Source organism: Trichechus manatus, unplaced genomic scaffold (genome assembly GCF_000243295.1).
Source record: "Trichechus manatus latirostris isolate Lorelei unplaced genomic scaffold, TriManLat1.0 scaffold00011, whole genome shotgun sequence".
In the NCBI taxonomy this organism is placed as follows: domain Eukaryota; kingdom Metazoa; phylum Chordata; class Mammalia; order Sirenia; family Trichechidae; genus Trichechus; species Trichechus manatus.
The window spans coordinates 10,610,729-10,635,532 of record NW_004443947.1 but is presented as its reverse complement, the minus strand read 5'-3'; the positions used below and the strand labels follow the sequence as shown (position 1 = coordinate 10,635,532).

Below are 24,804 nucleotides of genomic sequence, written 5' to 3'. Positions count from 1 at the left end.
ATTGTTTCTCCTGTGTATGTGACTTTTTGTTTTTCTCGAGCTGCTCTCAGGATTCTTTGTTTGTCTTTGGTTTTTGCGAGTGTGATTATGATATACCTTGGTGATTTTCTTTTGGGGTCTATCATATATGGGGTTCATTGAGCTTCTTGGATAGTCAGCTTTTCGTCTTTCATGATATTGGGGAAGTTTTCTGTCAGCAATTCTTCAATGATCCTCTCTGTGTTTTCTGTTTTCTTACCCTGTTCTGGAACTCCGATCACTTACAGATTTTTGCTTTTGATTGTATCCCACGTAATTCTCAGGGTTTCTTCGTCTTTCTTTGTTCTTTTTTCTGATTTTTCCTCAAACAGAGTTGTATCCAAGTGTTTGTCCTCAGTTTCGCTGATCTTGTCTTTCATCGTTTCAAACCTGCTCCTGAGCCCTTCTGTGACACTGTCTGTTTCTCAAATCTTGTTGTTTATCTTTTGGATTTCTGATTCTTGTTTTTGTATGATTTGTAGTTGTGAATTTATTTTAGCATTTTGTTGCTGTATTATTTTCTTGACTTTTTTCTTTTTTTGGTCTGTATTTTCCATGAATTTGTCTGCCTTTTCCATGAATTTGTCTATTGTTTCCTCATTTTTGTCTGATTTCTGCTTCAACTCTTGGATAATTCTGAATATTAGAGATTTGAATTCCGTATTATGTAGTTCTAGTGCCTTTTCATCTACTGGAAAGCCATCTGGTGTTTTATTTTAGACGCCTACTGGACTCATCCTGTCCTGTTTTTGTATATGTCTTAATATTGTCTGCTGTGTTCGGGCATTCAGTAGTTATTTTCCTCGTTTATTGATTGTAGATTTGTTTGTTTTGTCCTACTTTTTTGTTTTATTTGGTTATGTTTGAGCAGGCGGCTTGTGCATTCTTTGTTGTTGGCTCATCTGTGGGTACGATACTTTTCACCTTCTTCTCCAGTACACAAGCTCTGTCACTCAGGTATGGTACAGCAGGGCAGGTCCAGCCAAAGGGGAGTGGCTAGGACGGGTTGTTTGTGGCACGTATTATGACCAACAGGGCGGACCGGGGATCAGTGTAGGGCATATTCTGGTAGGTCGTGCCTCTGCTGCTTGGACTGTGATGTTCAGCGCATGGTGCAGGTACGCAGGAAGGAGGGCGGAGATTGTGATGTGTGGAGCTACGATGAGTGTGGGAAACAGGAGAGAGGAACAGGAGCCAAAAAGATACACACAAACAAAAAAGAGTACTAAGGGAGGTTGATATTGGAGTGGAAAGATGAGGGACTGAGAAATGGAGAGGAACTGAAATGAAAAGAAAAATGGTAACAAAAAATAAATAAATAAAAATTTGAGGGGGAAAACAAAAAAGAAAAGCCCCCAGGGATCCTACCGGTACAGCTGCTAGGACCTGGAAAGTTGCTCCCACACTGTGAAATACAGCCTGGCTGGAAGGGGTAGAGGTGTCACACAGCGCCAGGTATTCAGGAGACAGGGAAGGGGTAGAGGTGTCACACAGCGCCAGGTATTCAGGAGACAGGAAGAGAAGGTAAGTATAGAGAGACAGGAAACTGGAAATTAAAAAAGACAAAAAGGGAAAAAGGGAGAGAAGAAAACAAACAAAAAAAGAAGAAGAAATGCCGTTAGGGATGTAACTGTTCATCTGCGCAGATTAAGGGAGTGGCTCCCAAGCTGCTCGGTACTGCAAAGCTAGAAGAGGCTCCCAACCCAAGAAAAGAAAAAACAAACAAACAAACAAATCAGAACAAAGAAACAAACAAAGGCCCTGGGGGTCCCACCAGCATGGCGGCACAGTCTGGGAAGCAGTTTTACAGTTGAGGGCTGTTTCATAGCCTTTTCAGGAAGAAGCAAAGATGGCATACGGAGCCAGGTATTTGAGAGAAAGGAGGGGGAGGTGGTGAGAGGTAAGGGAGAAATCTAATGAAGCAGAAAAAAGCAACACCAGCAGCCAACAAATGGCACTCAGGGAGCCGGCCAGTGCGGACGGGTGGAATCCAGGGAACACCAGGATGAAGCCAGTGCTTCCTGGCCAAGAGACTGTGGCCACAGGAGGCAGAGGAGGCCAAATAGGGATGAAGAAGGGTGGGACGTGGGAATGCGTATATTGCTGGTTACCGGTGGTTCTGTCTCCTGCTAGAAGCTCTGTAAAGCTGCTTCTCGTACCTCCTGTTTGCTCATCTCCGATAGGAGTCCAAAATGGCGGATCCGTGCTGCGGTAGCTGATAGGGGACCTTTGCATGTATCTCTCCTTGCTCTCTGTTCTCTGTCAGTTTCTTATTCCATTCGGTGCTTGGCTGAGTTCTTTATCTCTTCATTTGATGCTTAGGGTTTCAGTATTGACGTGTAAATCTGTTTGACTTAGTTTTTCGGATCTTTGCTGTGGAGGCAGAGCGTGGTGCTTCTGTCTATAGCACCATGTTGCCCGAAGTCACGTATTTTATTTTTAAAAGTTAATCCTGGAATAAAGATTTAACAATAGTATATTTAGTATCACTGACATAGATGTACTTTTGTTTTTGTTGTTTTTTTTTTGATGGTAACTCACTAGTCTTGGCAGGGAGTTATCTTTGTAGAGTGGGGAAAAAAGAACTAAAATGTTTTTATTTCCTGCTCTTAATCTGGTGTCTTTCTGAGCACAGCTTTGGGTTCCTACTGGAACTAAAACGCGCTCTCTCACCATATACAGTTTTTCCACACAGGCTTATTATAGAGTGAAATACAGATTCTTGAGCGTCCCATTTCTTTGCAGCATCTCACATCGAGCATATAGGCTGTTTTTATTTTAACAGTTTTGCTGGTCATCATTCTAGTCAAGCAGGAGGTAAGAGAAAAACAAACTTGTGGAAGTTAGGAAGATTCTGGTATTTTGTCAGTCTTTATAGTCCTAGTGTTTGATCTCTTGTGCCTGACTATCCTCAGATGGTAACTAGAAACCTGGAGAAGTTTCCTTCCTTTTATCCAGGATGGTGGGACATATCAAAGACATGAGAAAGTTCTGTGATTCAGCTTTAGAGTTGGGTGAACTTGAGATTGAATCCTAGTTCTGTTACCTGTGAGCTGTGTGACCTTGGACAAGTATTTTAATATTTCAGAGCTTCATTTACCTTAAGTGTAAAGTGAAGGTGATAGAACTTGCCTCTTAGAATTATCCTTAGAATTAAGTGAGTATAGTAAAATACTTGTATGGTGGCTGGCAAATAAGTAAGTGGTTACTTAATAAAAATAGTAGTTGTGAGTTTTATTACTAAGGATTTCCAGACTGTGCTGCCTAGCTTACTGACACTCTCCCCTTTCTGGGTTGATTTCTATGCACGTTTTCTCACAAGTACTCTTTATTTCCTTTCAGTATTTGTTGGGCTGCTACTCTTAATCTCCCAGTGTTCCCAGGGTGTTCCAAACTATCATTAGAGACTGAGAGCATTCTGAATCTTCTTAGGCAAAATGTACCTACCCTCCAAGGAGAAGCAGGATATACTTTAAAATGTTAAAAATCATCTTTCTGTCTTCCTCTTAAACATACCTGCAACCTCACATCCTCGCTTGCTTTACTCAAAATGATGTTTAAACTAATAGATGCTTTTTGGAATTCCAGAAGTTTCTGAAGACATAAAAGAATGTTAGATTTAGATTCTAGTTAACTTCCTTCCAGGAACCCTGGTGGCGCAGTGGTTAAGCATTCAGCGGCTAACCTGAAAGGTTGGCAGTTCAAACCAACAAGCCACTCTGAGGGAGAAAGATGTGGCAGTCTGCCACCACAAAGATTACAGCCTTGGAAGCCCTATGAGGCAGTTTTCCTCTGTCCGATAGCCTCACTATGAGTCAGAATTGAGTCAGTGGTGATGGATTTACTTTTTGTTGTTGTTGTTAACTTCCTTCCTGTTACTGTGCAACTCCAGGTTTAGGTGGAGTCATAATTAGGTGAGTTGATTGATGCTCTAAAAAATAAAGACATGGTATATCCTTAGATTGCCTTTTACTTTCTTTTTCCGTTCTTGTCATTTGTGAATTTCACATTTGTGAATTGAATAGTTTAATAATTTCCTCTACTTAATACTATTGAAATTCATTAAAAATTTTTGAGAAACCCCCTCAGAACCTGAATGAGAGTGCACATGAGGAGTAGCGAGCATTTGGCTAGGCTTACTTATCAATTAAGTGACCTGTTTCCAAACCACAGCCATCGATTTTATTTTAGCAAAAGTACAAATGACCATGTTATAGGCTTAAGATATCACTCATAAGTACATAGTCAAATACTCCAGTGTTATGAATCTGTCAAAAGTTATTGGTATAAATGTTTTAAAATTATTAGACTAAAAAAGATAATTAATTTCCAAAATGAGCTCAAAATATGAATTCTACAACTTATATTGTCTTCCAAAATTGTCCTCTCCCCCACTGATTTTTATTGGAAGTTTTTTTTTTTTTTTTCTAGTTACAAATAGCCACGTTGCTACAAATGAAAGGGTCTCAAACTGAATTTGAGCAGCAGGAACGGTTGTTTGCCATGTTGGAGCAGAAGAATGGTGAAATAAAACATCTTTTAGGTGAAATTAGAAATCTGGAGAAATTTAAGGTATGTGTAAAACCTTTTAGAAGTGCAGCCAAATTTTGGTTTGAATATCTTAATACTTCTAATTCGAGTAGGTTTCTTTATTATATAATTAACTTTTAGTTTCAGTTGAGAATGACCCAATATTTAGATTATTTTTTTCTTCTGATGTGTTTCTGCTTTTCAGTTTTGACTGTTGCTTCTTTTAGTAGAGTCAAAGTAACCTACCCCATTTTAGCTGTTGTTATTGTCTAATTATTGTGTGTAAGTTTTACCTGATAGGTTCGATTATGAAGTCTGATGCTCATATCTTTAGTGTAGAAGTCAATGCATTTTAACATATGTATACACCCATGTAATCACCACCTATATCATGATACAGAATAGCACTCCATAAGGTTCTGGCATACCCCTTTTAAATGAGTACTCCCTACTCCTAACTGTGTGAGCATTACATGTACAAATACTCTTACTTAATATAAATAGAATCATTTGGTATATACTCTCTTGTTTCTGTCTTCTACTCAACATTATGTCAATGAGATTTATTTCTATTGCGTGTTTTCAGTAATTGATTACTTTTCAAAGCTGTCACCCTACTCCAGTTTTTATTAGATGCACAGTAGGAGCTAGCTGTGTCATACTGTCCAACATTGTGTGGCAACTAGAATTCTTAGTAGAAATCTTTAATAAACTCTTTAAAATATGTTTTTGAAACAAATTCAGACTTCCAGAAAGGTTGTATAAGAGTTCCTATATACCTTTCACCTAGATTTCTTAATTTTCAATTTTACCACATTTGCTTTATTATTGTCTGTGTCTTTTTTTTCCATGCATATGGGTATTATTATTTTTTTGAAACATTTGACAATAAGTTCCAAAGTAAATGTCCCTTTACCCCTAAGTACCTCTGTATACTGAAGTCATTGTCTTATATAACCACAGTACAATTATCAAAATCAGGAAATTAACAGATACATATTATTAGCTAACTATAGACTTTATACATTTTGCTGATTATCCTGCTAATGTCTTGTATAACAAAACAAACAAAAACACAAATGTTTGCCATTCTAGGATCTAATCCAGAATCACATGTTGTATTTAATTGTCAAGTCTGTTTAGTTTCCCTTAATCTGGAACAGTTCCTCAGTCTTTCTTTATCTTTCATGACTTTGATATTTTAAAGAGTACAGGCAGTTACTTAGTAGATTGTCCCTCATTATGGGTTTGTTTGACATGTTCTCATGATTAGATTCAGGATATGTAGTTTTGACAGAAATACTACAGGAGTAATACATCATTCTCAGTATACCACATCAGGAGGCACATGATATCTATTTTTGCTAAACTGATGATATTAACTTTGATCACTTGCTTAAGTTATGCCCGCTGTGTTTTTCCACTATAAAGTTATAATTTTTCCCTTTGTAATTAATAAATACCTTGTAGAGAGATACTTCGAGATTAAGTAAATACTTATTTCTCCTTATACTTGAGCATTGATTGTTGATTCTTGCCTGAAATATGTATCACTGTGATCATTGTCTAATGGTGAGTCCATCATTCCTTCTACATTTATTAATTGGAATTCAAATAAAGGGAAGGGAAAGAGAATCTTTTTTCTCATTTAGTCACGTTTATTTATATCAGTATAGCCTCATGGATTTTTATTTTATCCCATGGGTTAAAATCTATACTTTTCTTATATACTCTGATGTTCACGTTGTTCTAGATTAGGCCAATAGGAGCCTCCTTTTTCTTTAAGTACTTCCTTATTGCACACTGGCTCATGAAACAAGATATTTCTGGCTCATCTGCCCCAGCCTCAAATCAACATTTGTCTGCAGAGCACTGGTTTTGTTTAGTGGAGAATGGTATACAGAAACCAAGATCTGGGCACTAGGTGTGCTCATTGCTATTGGAATATCATTGCCTCTAAACTCTCTCAGTAGACAGCGTTAGGAGTATATATGGGTGTGTGTTTATGTATGTAAGTGTATATTTATGTATGTTTATGTATGTATGTATCTATAGATACACATAATTAAAACCTTGAATTCATACTGATAACTCCAGTTTGAATATAATACCACGGAGTTCATTGCCTACCCTTTCCGACAGAAACCTGTCCTCAATATATTTGCTTATTTGCTCAATCCTAGAATACGCGTGTTGTTGTTAGGTGCTGTCCAGTTAGTTCTGACTCATAGTGACCCTGTGTACAACAGAATGAAACACTGCCCAATTCTGTGCCATCCTCACATTCATTGCTATGTTTGAGCCCATTGTTGTAGTCACTGTGTCAATCCATCTCGTTGAGGGTCTTCCTCTTTTTCGCTGACCCTCCACTTTACGAAGCATAATGTCCTTCTCCAGGGACTAATCTGTCCTGATAACATGTCCAAAGTAAGTAAGACGAAGTGAATGCCATCCTCACTTCTAAGAAGCATTCTGTCTTTAACGTCTTCCAAGACAGATTTGTTCATTCTTCTAGCAGTCCATGGTATACCCAGTATTCTTCACCAGCCTTATAATTCAAAGGCATCAGTTCTTCTTTGGTTTTCCTTATTCATTGTCCAGCTTTCACATGCATATGAGGCATTTGAAAATACTGTGGCTTGGGTCAGGCACATCTTAGTCCTCAAGGTGACATCTTTGCGTTTTAACACTTTAAAGAATACGCATAGTTTTGGAAACTTACTAATCTGCTAACTAGAGTTCAGGATTTGTTTGCAGTACTTTTTGTTTTTAGCCTAAGAGTATGTAGTCAAAATATTGTGTTCAAAAGTTACTTGGGTTGTTTGAGTTTTGTTTTTGTTTTTTTCCCCTCCCTTTTCCTGCTTGGGTGTGAATATGTTACTCATTTGAAATAGTTAGGTTTGTTTCTATTTGTATTTTATTTTGTTATCCACCCCATCCTTGTTGGATTTATTTTTTTCAGTATGTGAAATGCTAAAATGGTTCTAAAAGTCAGAACTATAAAACAAGATCTTCTCAGAAAAGTATCCCTCTCCTGTATCCCTTCTACCTCATTCTCATCTTTCCATCCTTTTCTCTCTTTTCCACCCATCCTTTGTAGCTGGCCAATTTCATTTGTTTCTGGTTCACCCACCCTGTATTTCTTTCTGCAAAAATGAGTGGCTGCATATTTATTTTATTTTCTCTTTCTCTTGAGCAAAAGCTAGCATGCTACAGGTAGTCTTTTGTACATTTCTTTTTTCCATTTAACAAGATATGCTGGAACTTCATCTCTGTTTATAGAAATCTTCCTCATTTTTATTTATAGCTATGAAGAATCCGTTGTGTGGATGTGTTTTAATTTATTCAACCATTTTCCTGTGTCTGGCCAGTTAGATTTCTTCCTATATTTTGCAGTTACTTACAAGTGTACAAGTGCTACAAAGCACATCTTATATACATATGCAATTTCTTATTGTTATAAGTGTATCTTTAGGGTGAATTTCTAGAGTGGGATTGCTGGGTCAAAAAGTGAATGCATACCACTCTGGTCCCCATCTCTAACCCCTGGCAGCCTCTGATCTGTTCTCTGTTTCTTCTGTCTCTATAGTTTGTCAAGAATGTATGTATATAGAATCCTTCTATGTAGCTTTTTTTTTTCCCAGCTTTTTTTTTCCCACCCAGCATGATTCCCTTGAGATTCATTCAGGTTATTGTATTCCTTTTTATTGCTGGAGACTATTCCGTGGTGTGGATGTACCATAGTTTGGCATTCACCCATTGAAGAGGGTTTGGGTTGTTTCCAGATGTTGGCTATTACAAATAAAGCTGCTATGAGCATTCACGAAAATTTTTTTAAAATAAATGTATATATAGTTTTGCTAGACAGTTCCAAACTCTCCACATGGCTTGTACCAATTTACATTCCCACCAGCAGTGTATGAGAGTGCTTTTTTCTCCATAACCTCTCCATTATAATGTGTTATCCTTTTTAACTATTGCCAGTCTGATCGATAAGAAGTAGTATCTCAGGGTAGTCTTAGTTTGCATTTCTGTAAGTATGAATGAGGTTAAACATCTTTTCATATATGTAAGCAATTTATTTACTTGCATGTGTGGGTGTGTGTGAATTTTTCATGTCTGTTGCTCATGCTTCTGTTTGGGTTTTGTGAGTCTTTTTTCCCCTGAGTTTTGAGAGTTCTTTATAAAATATTAGGGGTATTAGCCCTTTCTCTGTGATATATCTTGCAAATATTTTCTCCCAGATTATTAGTTATTTTTTTACTTTGTTTGTAGTAGTGTTTTCTTGTTTGTTTTTGCCATGTTGAAGTTTTTGTTTTTGTATGTAGTCAAATTTATCAATCTTTTCTTCTTACACTGAATCTGGATTTTGAATCGTAACTAGAAATCCTGCCTCTACACCCCGGGTTATAGAGGAATTTACCAATGTTTTCTTCCAGTATTTGTATGGTTTCACTTTTTACATTTAGAGACCTGATCCCCACTGAAGTTTTTTCTTTTAAATTATGTACAAGGTATAAATCTAATTTTATCGTTTTACAAATAACCAATTTTCCCAGCTTCATTTATTAAAAAATCTATATTGGCCCCAGTAATTTGAGACACCACCTTTTTCATATGTCAGATTTCCATATATACTTGAGTCTCTTTTGGATTTTCTGTTCTGCTCCACTGGTCTGCTTGTCTGTGCGTTAATACCACATTGTTTTAATTATAGAGGTTTTTTAGTTTGTTGTGTCTGGTAGGCCTTCTCTCCATTATAACTTTTCTATTTCAGTGTTTTCCTGGCTGTTCTTCTGTGTTTGCTCTATAAACATCTTGTCGAGCTCCAGAAAAAGCTTATTGACATTTTCCTTAGGATTGCATTAAATTTATTGATCAGCGTAGGGATCACTGGTATCTTCTCAGTAAACGTTAATATGAACTGTTGTAATTGAAGTTTATAAATGACAAATTTTGGTAAACTTTCTTAGACATTCTAAATTGGAGCTATAAGTGTATCATAGAATTTTAAGTTTATTTTATTACCATCTTCTGTAAGAACTAGTGAAAGAACTACAATTTTGGTTAAATTTTCAGCACATCACTTACGCAGCTATGTGGCCCAGTAGTATACTTTGAAAATTATGGCTTTAAACCAGAGTTTTTTGAACCTGCAGTTTCTGAAATTGTTTGCAAGTTTTTAAGCAGATTTACATTTTTCCCCCTAGAGAAGTTGTATAAAGTTTCCATCGGAATCTCCGAAAAGTGAACACTTAAAAAACCTTAAGGATCTCCACTCTACTCTTTCTCATATTTTTCTAATTTATGACATTGTCATAAAGGCCAGAATTAAGCCCCGTGAGCATTTATTTCTTCCATTTTAAAGGCCAGGAAAGGGACACCATAGGGTGTAGGTGTGGTTAGGAACCCAGGCTTCGTAGTCAGATCTGGTTTCAGATTCTCTCTTCTCCATTTATTAGCCTGTGGCTTTTGGAGCCAGTTTTCTCATCCATAAGAGAGGAATACTAATACTTGTACCTACCTCAGAGTAAGTGCATAGAGCTTAGCACAGTGCCTGCCATACAATAAGCATTCGATAAATGGTAGCTGCTGTTATTCTTAATGGAGCCCTGGTGGTGCAGTGGTTAAGAGCTCAGGCTGCTAACCAAAAGGTTGGCAGTTCAAATCCATCAGCTGTCCCTTGGAAGCCCTGTGGGGCAGTTCTACTCTGTGCGGTAGGATAACTATGAGTCAGAATCGACTTGACGGCAACAGGTTTGATTTTTTTTTTTTTTTAATTAATAAACGTATGCTAACCTAATTTGTTGCTTATTGGAACTAACAAGAATTGGTGCTTTCTTTAGAGTTTATATGAAAGTATGGAATCTAAGCCTTCAGCCAACTCTGGTGTCCTGGAAGATAACACCTACTATACCGATTTACTACAGATAAAGCTTGACAACTTAAAGTAAGTGCCTGGGCCAGGTGAATGGAGAAATGGAGACTCTTTTAACTAGCTTGTAGTAGGTATTATTAGTAGCTGCAAATTTTTTTTGAAATTGCCAAAAGACAATTCCAGAAAAGAAAGATAACAAAGATATCTTTGTGTGCAGTACATGAGATTATTTAAGAGATAATTAGGCTAATCTTTGAAGAAAAAACACTTGCTTCCAATTAATAATTGAGTGTTTTTTATTTCTTTGTACTTATTTTTTTAGATTGTTCAGTGAAAAGAACTTTAACATAGAAAATGTTCTTATAGTCCAAATTTCTCAAGAATAAATAGAATGTAATTTAAAATTTAAAGGAATTTGTATATGCATGCATAAATTTGGGAGTGAATATTTTCTCCTTTTGTCCATTACCTTTAAAGAGTTCATGAGATTTTTTTATATGGGAGTGATATTGTTAAAGCTTATTTTAATTGTTTGTTATTTCTTTGGTACTAAAAGCCTCAGAGAACTGTATTTTTAACTAAGAGTTCAAATACACATTAAAAGATTCATGTTAACTGGTCTGTACATTTATATTATATGTTATTTTAATACTCGTTCGTTCTTCTTTCTTATTATTATAGCAAAGAAAATGAAAGCACTAAAGGTGAACTATCCTTACAACGAATGAAAGCGTTATTTGAGAGCCAGCGGGCTCTAGATATTGAGCGAAAACTTTTTGCAAATGAAAGATTCTTGCAGCTTTCCCAAAGTGAAAATATGAAACTGAGAGCTAAACTAGATGAATTAAGACTGAAGTATGAACCTGAAGGTATGTATGTCTCATATATTTTTGTCTTTTAAATCGTATGAGTGCCTCTGAGAAATCATATCTATTTTTTTTGCTTTACTATTATTTTAAGCAAATTACATTACAAACTAATTTTTGGTTGTATATTTATTGTTTAATAAGTTTACTGCTGCAAAATGTTGAGGACAATTCAAAGAAAACTGAGTATATATATCATATGTATTTTTTCATACCTAAATTCATCTTAACTGTGTAGTAGAACCTTGACATTTGAGACTTTTCCATTTAAGATTGCAGCATCTTATGTAACATCAAAGAATTTAATTTTGTTGAGGCAGCTGATGCTTGGGAACTATACTAGTTAAGACAGTTTGCTTGAGGGTAATAGAAAATCTAAAATACTGGGGGCTTAGACAAGATTAAGTATTTATTCATCACCCGATACAAGTCTAAGGGAGCATTCCAGTACTGGTAAAGCACTCCACAATGTCAGGATCCAGTCTCCTTCTATGTTATTGGTCTGCATACTTCCCATTGAGCAGAATTTAGTCACATGGCCTCCCCTTCCTACAAGGAAGGCTGGGAAATGCAGTCTTGATTCTCAGGGGTCACATTCCCCACTAAATATTGGGGATTCTATTATTAAGGAAGAACAATACAACAGATCCTAGAGGACAACTAGTAGTCTAATTACTAGAAAATAGACTAACCAAATAGCCTCTGCATCTTATTGAACGTAAATTAAAGTTTAAAATAAAATAGCCAAAAGTTAAGAAGTCTAAGAATGTGATGTTCTTAGACACACAAAAAAATGTTCTATACCCCTGTACTGTTCAAATGCCTAACACCCTCTCTTCATTATCATCTCAGTGACTCTGCGGTGGTTCTCAGGAACAGTGGCAAGGCTGTCAGAAATGGTAGGGTTTTTATATAGTTTAAAAAGGCTTCTCTTTCTCTGATTCATCTTTTCCTTCCCAGTTCTAATAGGTCCCCCAATTAAGGATTATCCATTATGAATTTCAAAGGTCTACTGAACTAAGCACAGCAAAGAGATGGGAAGAAGGGTAGTATGTTCAAATGATATGGGTTTCCAATTAGTAGTATAAGAAAAAGAGGAAATACTGATCTGAAAGCAGCAGTGTAGAGCAAAAACAAGAACCCCACCTCTGACCATGGTTCCTTAGACTTCACTAACATTTTGATTTTGAAAATGAAAAACACATTGGCTTGGGGTAGGGAAAAGATATTAGAAGAATTAATTCAGTGTGTATGGACCTGTGTAGGGGACAGAATGGTGTAAGACCATGGGGATAGAAGGCTTTTGCAGTAGTCTATGGTGATATATGATATGCTTTGGACTGGGGAGGTCTCCATGGTTAGAAGTGCTCAAATTCTGAATAAATTTTATGGGTGGGGCTAATAGGCACAAATTTACCAATATTTAGAGAGTTTGACCTGTTCTTTTCATTTAATCCTTATAATATACATTACTGAGTGAAGTGGGTGCTAGTCATCCCCATTTTATAGATAAAGAAAGTGGAGTTGAGAATACTTGCTCAAGTTCCCTGAGCTGCTAAGTGCTACTACTAGGATTTCAACCTGGACTCCTTGACTCTTTGCCATAGCATCCTCATCTCTGTGCTGAGGTCTTATGAACCTCCATTATGACTTTTATCAAAATACCAGGAATTTTACCATGAGAAAACCCTTACGTGTTCATCCCAACAGCCAAATATATTGTGTTTCCAAGGAAAAATTTATATCTAAATAACCTTTAAAAGATAAAGTTAATGGAGTTTATGAAAAAGAGAGGATAAAAGATAGAAATGGTATATTTCACTCAGATGAGTGGATTTTAAAACAATGAAAAAAGAAGAAAAGGAAAACATATATAATTCCACCTCTTTATATTCATTATGTCTTTATTTTGATTTGTTGACTGGATATTTCTTAATGGTTTTTATTCTCAGAGAAAGTTGAAGTGCCTGTACTGAAAAAGAGACGTGAAGTACTGCCTGTGGATGTAACCACCCCTAAAGATGTATGTGCCAACAGTGCTGTCGAAGAAGTTTATAGATTACCAGCTCAGGAAGAGGAGCCACAGTCCTGTCCTAACAATACAAAAGACAACTTAGAGTTAGAAAAGACAGTTCCTGTAAACACACCAGTAGTCAGTCTCTCTCCGCACAGAAATCTGCCACTGAATATGCAACCAACGAAGGAAAAGAAACGTGTGAAACTCATAGGAGTTGCAGTTGATTCTGAAGCTTTAAATGAAAGAAGTGGAAACACCCTGAACTCTCCCAGGTCAGTGTCTTCTTTTCCTCAAGGCAACCAGCAGACCTCTCCATCTCTTCTCTATCGCTGCATGAACTGTGCTTTCTATTTCTTTATCTGTTTTCTTAGCATTGCATGCAGTATAATCCCCCAGTTTCACTTGCCTACCTTCAACTTTTCCAAAACTTTAAGAAAGACTAAAATGACTGCAAGGGGAAAAGACTCCTGAATAAGGGAATTATGCTTTTAGAAAATTGGATGGTTCTGTTTCATGAAGTGAAGATATCAAAGAGTACATCTCTGACAGTGTTGTTGGTTTGAATAAATGTACTCTAATTTTTTTTCTGGTTCAAGAGTGGCCATGAAAGACAAAATAACTTACCTTCTAAAAGGGCTTTCTAGTAGTCTTAAGAAATTTCAGTCTCCTAGAAAACTGTTGGGTGAAATTTTTTATGGCTTTTGAAATTGTTTAATCTCAAGCTTTCAGGAATGGCCTTTGATGTCTATTTTGACATTTTAAAATATCAAAGCTAATTTGTTTTCATTTTATATCAAGCCTCTAGTTTCTGTATAATTGAGTTTGTGACTAAACAAGGAAGTGTCAGACATAAATATATCTGAAGGAATTACATTTTAAAGGCCTTGTCCTTTAAAAAAAAATAAAAATAATACTCAGAAGGTAAGAGAAAGTGAATAGAAGGGAAGGGTAGGTAACAGTATCTGGGACTAGAGTGGAATAGGGAACAGCCTCTGGATGTGTACAGTAGGACCAAGAGTGAGGCAAAAAATGAGTGAATGAGGAAAATGGAGAAAGTTTAAAAAAAATGATAAAAGATGAAGGAATGTCCACATGCAAAGGAATGACAGATACATTTAAAACAAATGACTTTACACATTTAAAAAATTAAGGCTATTGATGTGAAAATAGTTAACTTGGATTGTTTCCTATGAAATGAGATGTTTAATGTGCTCCTAAGGCTATATAACTCTTATATACAGAATAAGACATTTTATTAATCTGCATTTGAGTTGAAATAGTAAGACATATTCCACCTTACCTAAAAAGGCTTGCTTGTATATTTTGTCTGAATTCCCTTTAAGTCTTCAGTGCTAGTAAATGTAGTACCCAACAATGGAAGCACTTCAACAATGTTAGCTGCTATTATTATTAGAAGGAATAGTTATTACTCCCTTCCCTGAATTTTTATATAATAGTATTATAACCTATTTTTAAATAAAACAACCAAACTCATTGTCATCAAGTCAGTTCCGACTTTTGGTGGCCCTGTGTGTGTCAGAGTAGGACTGCACTCTATAGGGTTTTCAATAGCTGTGATCTTATGAAAACAGATCGCTAGGTCTTTCATCTGCAGTGCTGCTGAATGGATTTTAACCACCAATCTTTTGGTTAGAAGTTAAGTGCAAACTGTTTGCAGTATACGTCACAAACAGTAAAAGTTTAATATTCTCAAGGAAAAGGTAACTTTGAGTGATACGTGACTCACGTTACTGAATAGTTCTGAGATCAGTTCAGGAGATTATGCTTGTTTATATGTGATTCATTGTGTAAATGTGCTTGACCTTTGTATATTTCTGGAGGTGGTTTCCAAAACTGATCGGTGCAAATCTTGCTATCTGTGTTGTCTTCATTTCTTTTCTACCTTTTTTGCTTGATTAAAAATTACTAAGCAAATGTATGGAGCTACTTGATTGACTTAAGTAGCATGTTGGGATTTTGTCTTGCTGGTTAAACAAAAACAAATAAAATGCCACAAAACATTTGTTTTTGTGTGTGTGTGAGTCCATCTCCTAACTTAAGACGTTTCCAACTTTTTGTTTTCTGCATGCTTAACTTAGATATACAATTCTAAGATAATTTTATAATAATAAAAAGGGTTTTCTTGGGAATTCACTATTGCATGCTTTATAATTTGTTATCCTTGCTATAGGCCTTTTTAATATTTTACCTCTGTTTATATTTCTTAAACTATTATTCTCCTAGTTAAAACTCAATTTGGGTTTTTTCATGAGACAAGTAGTTAGACAGCTGTTCGTGCAGCCCAAGATTCTGTGTTATTTTTATCTTACTTTTAGCCTTTATATGTTCTGTTAACATTAAAATATTGATCTAGCATTTTAATTTTTGTGTTAAGCACCTGATGATATTTTAATTATTTAATTTAGACCTTGCCATGATTTTTTATCATTTTTAAAAGTATTCCTTTAGACATTTTAAAAATTAAGCCTATTTATATAAAAAGGCTTTTTAAGAGAGGCAGTGACCTCATTTTCTTAATGGAATTGGAGTCGACTAGAATTATTTTTTATTGTATACCTAAAAAAAAATTACCATGCCTCAAAGGAGGCCCGTTACCCTGGGGGTTTGTTTCTTCTTTAGTTTTTCTTAATCACATTTGAATTCAGAGTGGATACTTTAATGCCTGTAGGTTAACTGCTGAATCAAGGCTTCAAACAGAAGTTAAAGAAGGGAAAGAAACTGCAAGCAAATTGGAAAAGGAAACTTGTAAGAAATCACACCCTATTCTATACGTGTCCTCCAAATCAACTCCAGAGACCCAGTGCCCTCAGCAGTAAAGACTTTTCTTTTATAAGAGTAAGATACCATTTGCCCAAAAGGTTGCTGTGGAGTTTAGTTAAGATTGTCTTTATCAGAAGTATACCAGCCTGTGGGTTATTTATATCCACTCATTGTGCCAGGACCTTGCATATTCATGCTTCTTTGACCAAGTGCTCCAAATTTGGTTGATTCTAACATGGAGAGTTCCTTAAGTGATGATCTTTCATGGAGCTTCTGTGAATCACAGTGAGTAAACTATTAACTGAAGGAAATGTTATAATTAATATAGATCTTTTTGCTACATTGTATGTGGATTATTTTTGAGTGATGTGAACAGCCAATAACTTACAGAACAGTGAAATCATTAACTATTATATTTTCCTATGTATTTTTTTATGAGCTTAGTTTTTCAGTGTGCTGTAAAAATAGGAAATTTGATTTTAAAATATTTATTATATTGTTAAAGGATTTCATCAGTGTTTAAAGAACCTGTGCTAATCTTTGTATTCATATACACAATTTAAAATTTATGTCTCAAGCATATGAAACAAGCAGTTTTGAAACTGAAAATAAAACTGCAACAATTTCTCCCCTTTCTTTTTTCTGACTGTATATAGAAAGCAACATGTTATCAAAAGGGAATAAACTAGGAAAAGCAGAAACTTCAGGGATTTTTAATTCCCTGATACATATTAAATTCTAAAATTTCCAAATAAAGACTTTTTCCCTTTAAATGATTATAGTCTTGTCTATAATGTAATTTCATAGGTACGTGTGTATATATGTATATGTATATATTTTATATAGGTGGGATCTATTCTAATTAGACAAATCTGTTGAAATACATGAGGTTGAAGGAAATTGCCTCTAACTGCTAAATAAACCAAATGTTAAACTTTTTATCTTGTTTTAATCTGCTACAAAAAGCATACTCTAAGGAAATTAGAATTTTCATATTACATAATATCTCTTGCAAAAAGAAGGAGCAGAAGACAGTGGGAAACAAAATAATAAATTTAACCTGAGGATATCATTAATTGAATAATCATAATCATACCTTGGAAACTCTATGTGGCAGTTCTACCCTGTCCCATAGGGTCACTATGAGTTGAAATTGACCCGACGGCACTGGGATTTTTGGTTTGTTCATACTGCATATTATAGAATGTAGATCAGTTCCTTCCGACGTTGAGTTCTAACTATGAGCTATGTGTTAGGGTTGTATAAATAAGCCCTCAGAGTCACAGTTGAATAGATCCATATAGACAAGTGATGATATTAATAGTAAAAATAGTTATATCTAACATTTGAATAAATCAAATGTACCAGGCACTCTTCTAAGCCATTTTGTGTATTGCCACATTTAACTCTCCCAACATCTCTGTGAGCTAGATATACTTTTCCCCCTTCACAGATGAGAAAACCAACACCTCAGAGAGGTTATTTATCCAAGGTCACAGGTGTTAGTAAATGATGGGGAAAATAATAAATGGTGGAGGTTGTAATAGAGGAGTGTACAAAGTACTGTAAGAACAGAGAATAGGAAAGAAGAAACTGCCTAGGGTCTTCATAGATTTTTGTTATCTCTAAGCTGAGTCTTAAAGGTTATTTTAGAGGTTTCCTAAGACATGGGGAGAATAACATTGCAGGTAGAAGAAATAGCTATTCAGAGGATAAAGACATGAAACAATATCTCTTATTCATCAAACTGAAGACTTAGAAGTGGTTGGATGTATAGGCTTTATGAAAAGCAGTAGCACAAAATTCAATCTGTATAATAGGTTGGGGCAACAGCTTGAAGAGCTTGTGTTTGGGAAGTCCTTTTTTACAAACAAACTTACAGAGACCTGTAAACAAATTGAGCAACTGTAGTTGAAAGTTGAAGAACAGGGATGACAAGGGAACCTTACCCATCTAACCTTATCACCCTTAAGGACCCCTAAGGCAATTCTACTGAATCTTGAGTCTTCTAGGAATATATATTGAAAAATCACTACTGTAGATGATGGGAAGCCACTTAATAATTGATATCAGCAAAGCTGTGCCAGTATTCAGTGAATTTTTAGTAAAAACACTGGAGGCATAATGGAAAATGGATAAGAATAGAGACAGAAAAAGACTAGCCTGGCTGTTAGGTGGTCTAGGTAGGAAATACAGGTGCAGACTGAGGCAGTGACAATGGAACTATAGAGTGGTAGTTGGATTTAAGGTAATATTTAGAGACGCAAAGTGTTCAGGAGTTACTAACAAATAGGATATGGGACTCTGAGACAAGTGTATATCTGATATGAGTGGATAAGTAGTGATGGTAACAGTAGTAAATAGAGTAGGTGTTATGTTAGTTTCGATAAACACTTTTACTCAGGTAACTGGGTTGCCCTTGTTGAGGGCAAAGAATACATTTGTGTTTCTTTTGTTGTTGTTAGTTGCTGTTGAGTCAGCTTTGACTCATGGCAACCCTCTGTATAACAACCAAATGTTGGCTGGTGCTGCACTATCTTCACGATCATTGGCATGTTTGAGTCCAGTTGGACAATATTTTGTCTTAATCTATAGGATTTTCATTAGCTAATTTTTGGAAGTAGATCACCAGGCCTTTCTTCCTAATCTGTCTTAGTCTGGAAGCTCTGCTGAAACCTGTCTACCATGGGTGACCCTGCTGGTATTTGAAATACTGGTGGCATAGCATCCAGCATCATAGCACTACATAAGCCAACACAGTATGAAAAACTGACAGATAGGTGTGTTTCTTAAGGCAAACAAAAATGAGTCTGTTTATCAAACCTTTATTTTATAAAAAAATGTAACATAACTTTATTATGTACATCTTCCCCCATCATTATTCAGAAAGTAGACGTGTTGGTCAAATATTCATATTTATAGTTTTGATTTATTCAGTTTTCACTTATTAGATGTAGTGAACCCATTGTATGGATCTAGAACAAAGATGGCAAGATAATACATTTTGTTTACCAAGTAAGGTTTTAGTAGTGGAAGTAGCTAATGTTTATATTTTTGTTAGGTGCTTTACTTACTTAGGCCTTTTCATACTACACAGTTTAGTGTAATGGTTAAGGTTGTATTATCTGTAGTTAGGCAACCTGAATTCAAATCTTAGCTTCTTCACATGTATGTTGGACTGGGCAAGTTTATGATGACTGAGAATAATTTGTTTAGGTATTGCTCTTTTTAATATCTTAATTTTTTATAATTATGTAAAATAATTATGTGAATCCAAAGTCAAATATACAAAACAAGGTAGAGCCTAAGAGAATTGTGAAACCCTGTGAAGCATACCAACATATGCATAACAGCGAGATGGAGTGTAGACAGAGAAAGGGCAAAAAGAATATTTTAAGAAATAATGCTGGAAAAATACCAAATTTGTTGAAAGACATGAACCTACATGTCCAGTAAAGACACTATGTAATAATAAATGGATCAGTCCATCAAGAAGATAAAGCAGTTATATATGTACCTAAAAAGAGAGTCCCAAAATACATGAAGCAAAGACTGACATAACTGAAAGGAGAAATAGTTGAACGATAGTATTTAGAGACTTCAGCACTCCACTTTGGAAAGAACAACTAGACCAAAAATAACCAAGGAAATAGAAAACTGGAATAACACTGTAAGCCAACTGTACTTAAAACATACATAGAACACTCCCCAACAACAAAAGGATACACATTCTTCTCAAGTTCACATGGAACATACTCTAGGATAGATCATATGTTAGGCCATAAAACAATTCTCAATGAATTTTAAAAGATTGAAGTCATGAAAATCTCTGACCAAAATGTAATGAAATAGGAGGTTCCGGCAAAATGGCGCTCTAGGCAGAAGCACCACGCTGTCCCTCCACAGCAAAGATCCGAAAAACTAAGCCGAACAGAGAATACAACAATCCTGAAACCCTAAAATATCAAATGAAGAGATAAAGAACTCAGCCAAGCACCAAATGGAGTGAGAAAACTGACAGAACAGAGAGGAAGGAGAGATTCATGCAGAGGTCCCCTACCAGCTAATGCAGTGCGGATCCACCATCTTGGACTCCTATCAGAGACCAGCAAACAGGGGCACGAGAAAGCAGCCTCACGGAGCATCCAGCGGGAGACAAAACAACCAGTAATTTGCAGTGTGCGCTTTTTCACCCCCCACACCTCTTCGCCCCGGCTCGGCCTCCTCTGCTTCCCGCAGCCACGGTCTCTTGACCAGGAAGCGCCGGCTGCTTGGATTCCACACACCCAAGCAGGCAGCTCTCTGGGTGCCATTTGTTGGCTGCTAGTGTTGCTTTTTTTTTCTGCTTCTTTTGCCTCACTTGCCTCTTGCCACCTCCCCCGCCTTTCACTCGAGTGCCTGGCTCCATGCGCCACCTTTGCTTCTTCCTGAGGGGCTGCAGAGTGCCGGCAATTTGTGATATTGTTGATGTGTTGTGAGATTGTTAACCATTGTCATAGGGCAACATTTGTAGTAACTGTTAAATGAGAAACTATTTTGTTCTGTAAGCCTTCATCTTAAGTGAGAATAACAGCACAATTGGAAGAGTGTAGTCAATGTCACTGAACTGTGTATGTAGAAATTTTTGAAATGGTGTATCTTTGGCTATGTGTATTTTCACCAAAAAAAAAAAAAAAAGTTGAGAAGTTAGAAGGTTAATATGTTGTGGGGTTGTTAACCAATGTCATAAAACAACATGTGTACTACTGTTTCATGAGAAACTATATGTTCTGTAAGCCTTCACCTGAAGTACAATAAAATATATAAAAAAAGAAAAAGAAAAAACAAAATGTAATGAAATAATAAATCAATAATAGAAGGAAATCTAGAAAATTCTCAGATATGTGAAGTAAAAGTTTACTCTTAAACAACCAATGAGTCAAAGAAGAAATCACAAGTCAAATTAGAAAATACTTTAAGATGAATAAAAACAAAAAGAATATATAAAACTAATGGGATGCAATGAAAGTAGTGATCAGATGGAAATTTGTGACTAACTCCTACATTAATAAAATAATCTCAAATCAATAACCTAGCCTTCCGCTTTAAGACTTTGGAAAAATAAGAGCCAAGTAAACCCAAGCAAGCAGAAGAAAGGAAATAAAGATTAGAGCAGAGATAAACGAAATAGAGAATAGAAAGATAATAGAGAGCATCACCAAAACCAAAAGTTGGTTGGTTGAAAAAAATCAACAAACCTTTAGCCATAAGCTAGAGTGACCAAGGGGAAAAAAAAACAAGAAGAGATTCAAATTACTAAAATCAGGAGTAAAAGTATGGACAATACAGCTGGCCTCACAGAAATAAAATGGATGATAAAAAGAATATTATGAACAGTTTATGCCAGCAAATTAGACAAGCTAGATGAAATAGTCAAATTTTTAGAAACACAAGCTGCAAAACTTACAAATCAAAAATCTGATTAGACCTCTGATGAAGACATTAAATCAGTAATCAAAAAACTTCCAACAGAGGAAAGCCCAGGACCAGATGGCTTCATTGATGAACTCTAGTAAATGTTTAAAGAAGAATTAATACTAATCCCCAAACTCTTCCAAAAAGTATAAGAGGAAGGATCATTTCCTAAATCACTGTATGAGGGCAGTGCACCTTCTCCTCACTTACCGACTATCTCATTATCCCACATTTGGCATTTACGACAATAGTAAAAAATCTACTATCCAACTATTGTGCACATTAATGATGTACATTTGGCAGAAACAAATGCTGAGGTGTGAGGTGAGAGTAATGCTGGCTTTGATGGGTAAGGTTGTTTGTCAACTTGGCTGGGCCATGATTCTCAGTGGTTTGGCAGTTATGTAATGATGTAATTTGGCAGTTGTGTAATCATGTAGTCATCCTCCATTTTTTGATCTGATGTGGTTATCCTTTATTTTTGCATAACACATAATGATTTCGATTTCACATAATGACCTGCTCTTTGAAACCTAACCATGTTGATAAGTGAGGAAAGGGTGTATTACCCTGATGTAAAGCCAGACAAATGCATCACAATAAAAGAAAACTACAGACTAATATCCCTTACAAATATAGATGCAAAAATCCTCAGCAAAATAATAGCAAAGTGAATCCAGCAGTATATTAAAAGGATTATATACCATGACCAAGTGAGATTTGTCCTAGTCATGTAAGGGTGGAGCAACATGTGAAAAATTTATCAAGGTGTAATAGTAAACCATAGTGATAGCATCAAGGGAGGAAAAAAAAACCCCACATGATAATCTCAGTCAACTCAGAAAGAGCAGTTGACAAAATCCAACACCCTTTCATGATTAAAAAAACAAAAAACTAGAAATAGAAGGCAACTTTCTCAGTATGATAAAGGGCACTTTATGAAAACTCCACAGCTAAAATCATATTTAAGGGTGTAAGACTGAAAGCTTCACCTGTAAGATCAGGAACAAGACAAGGATGCCTACCCTTGCCACTTCTATTCAACACTGCGCTGGAAGTTGTACCCAGAGCAGTTACACAAGAAGTAAAACTAAAGGAATCTAGATAGGAAAGACAGATTTACTTATACCTATTTTCTACATATAAGATAACATAATTTTGTATGTAGAAAATCCCAGAGAATTCCCTCCCGAAAATTAGAACTAATGAAAGATTTCAGCAAAGTTATAGGACACAAGATTAATATACAAAAATCAGTTGTGTTTCTATACACTAGCAATGAACAATCTGTAAATGAAAACAATTCTATTTAAATAGCTCCAAAATGAATAAAATATGAATAAATTTAACCAAGGAGGTGCAAGAATTTGCTGAAAATATTGCTGAAAAAAAATTAAGACCTAAGTGAATGAAATGACTATATGCATGGATTGGAATACTTAATATTGCTAAGATAGCAGTATTCCCCCAAACAATTTATATAGATCCATTACAATCCCTACAAAATCATAACTACCTATTTTGCAGAAATGGAGAAGCCAAATTCTCCACATGGAATTGCAAGGAGCCCCAAATAGCTAAACAATCTTGAAAAAGAACACAGTTGGAGAACTCACATTTTTTATTTCAAAATTACTACAAAGCTATGCTAATCAAAACTGTTTTACTGGCATAAGATAGACATATAAAACAATGAAATAGAATGGAGAATCAAAACAATATCCATACATATATGGTCAATTGATTTTCAACAAGGGTGTCAAGATCATTCAGTGGGGAAAGAATAATCCCTTCAATATATTTGCTGGCACAACTGGGTATCTACACTAAAAAAATGAAGCTAGACACACCATATACAAAAATTACATCAAAATGAATCAAAATATAAGATAAAACTATACGGCTGTTAGACAAAAATAGGAGTAAATCTTTATGACCTTGGATTTGGCAATGGATTCTTAGATAGGACACTCAAAGCATGAGCAATAGAAGAAAAAATAGATAAAATGGACTTCATAAAAATTAAAAACTGTTCATCAAAGGATACTATCAAGATAGTGAAAAGACAATGCACAGAATGGGAGAAAATATTTAGAAATCGTATCTAATAAAGCTTTAATATCCAGATTATATGTACAACTCTTGCATCTCAACAACAAAAGGGTAAACAATCCAATTTAAAAATGGGCAAAGCTTAACTAAACATTTCCCCAAAGAGACACACAAACAACGGATAAGCACATAAAAAGATGCTCAACATCTTTATTCATTTGTTGTGTGCTGTCAGGTTGATTCTGATTCATAGGGAAGTTCAATTCATAACCACAGTGAGATACCATTTCATATCCACTAGGGTGGCTGTAATAAAAAAAAAATTTTTTTTTAAAGCAAAATAAGTTGTTAGCAAAAATGTAGAGAAATTAAAACCCTTGTGCATTGCTGGTGGGAATATGAAATGGTGCAGTTGCTATGGAAAGCAGTGTGGCAGTTCCTTAAAAAGTTAAACAGAATTACCATATGATCCAGCAATTCCACTCCTGGATATATATCCAAAAGAATTAAAAACAGAAACTCAAACAGATATTTGTACACAAGTGTTCATTGCAGCACTATTCACAATAGTCAAAATGTAGAAACAACCCAAATGTCCATCAGCTGATGAAGGTATAAACAAAATGTTGTATATCCATACAATGGAATATTATTCAGCCATAAAAAGGAATGAAGTGCTATTACATGCTCTGCAACATGGATGAACTTTGAGAACATTATGCTAAGTGAAAGAAGCCAGATACAAAAGTCCACACATATTGTATGATTTCATTTATATGAAATATCTGTTGTTAGTTGCTGGCGAATTGATTCCAACTCATGGTGACCCCATGTGTACAGAGTAAACCTTTCATAGAGTTTTCAAGGCTGTGACCTTTCAAAAGCAGATCACCAGGCCTGACTTCTGAGGAGCTTCAGAAGATGAGTTTGAACTGCCCATCTTTTGGCTAGTAGTGGAGTGGTTAACCGTTTGCAACAGGGGCTGGGGGAGTGGGGAGTGACTGCTTAATGTGGAATTTATTTTTGGGGCAATGAAAAAGTTCTGGAACTAGATAGTGGTGATGCTTGCATAGTATTTTGAATTAATTTATGCCACTGAATTGCACACTTTAAAATGGTTAAAATGGTAGATTATATGTTGTGTGTATTTGTGGTGTAAGTCCTAAAGTTAAGCCTCAGTATTATGTGCTGCCTTGACATCTGGTGAA

The 24,804-nt window shown here is 35.7% G+C and overlaps 1 protein-coding gene across 3 annotated transcripts in view; it reads left to right on the top strand.

Annotated features, from left to right (window-relative positions):
• SPDL1 (spindle apparatus coiled-coil protein 1) overlaps nucleotides 1–17,119 on the top strand; it is a 41,165-nt gene extending 24,046 nt beyond the window's left edge. For 2 of the 3 annotated variants that reach the window (XM_012560143.2, XM_023726516.1), the window contains 4 exons: nucleotides 4,450–4,590; nucleotides 10,395–10,498; nucleotides 11,108–11,295; nucleotides 13,245–14,676. In XM_012560143.2, coding sequence (XP_012415597.1) covers nucleotides 4,450–4,590; nucleotides 10,395–10,498; nucleotides 11,108–11,295; nucleotides 13,245–13,780 — 969 coding nt within the window. In that variant the 3' untranslated portion in view covers nucleotides 13,781–14,676. Of the gene's footprint in view, nucleotides 1–4,449; nucleotides 4,591–10,394; nucleotides 10,499–11,107; nucleotides 11,296–13,244; nucleotides 14,677–15,998 lie in introns of those variants that run through there. The other variant, XM_004371217.2, reaches the window with a different exon arrangement.
• The last annotated feature ends 7,685 nt before the right edge of the window (nucleotides 17,120–24,804 follow it).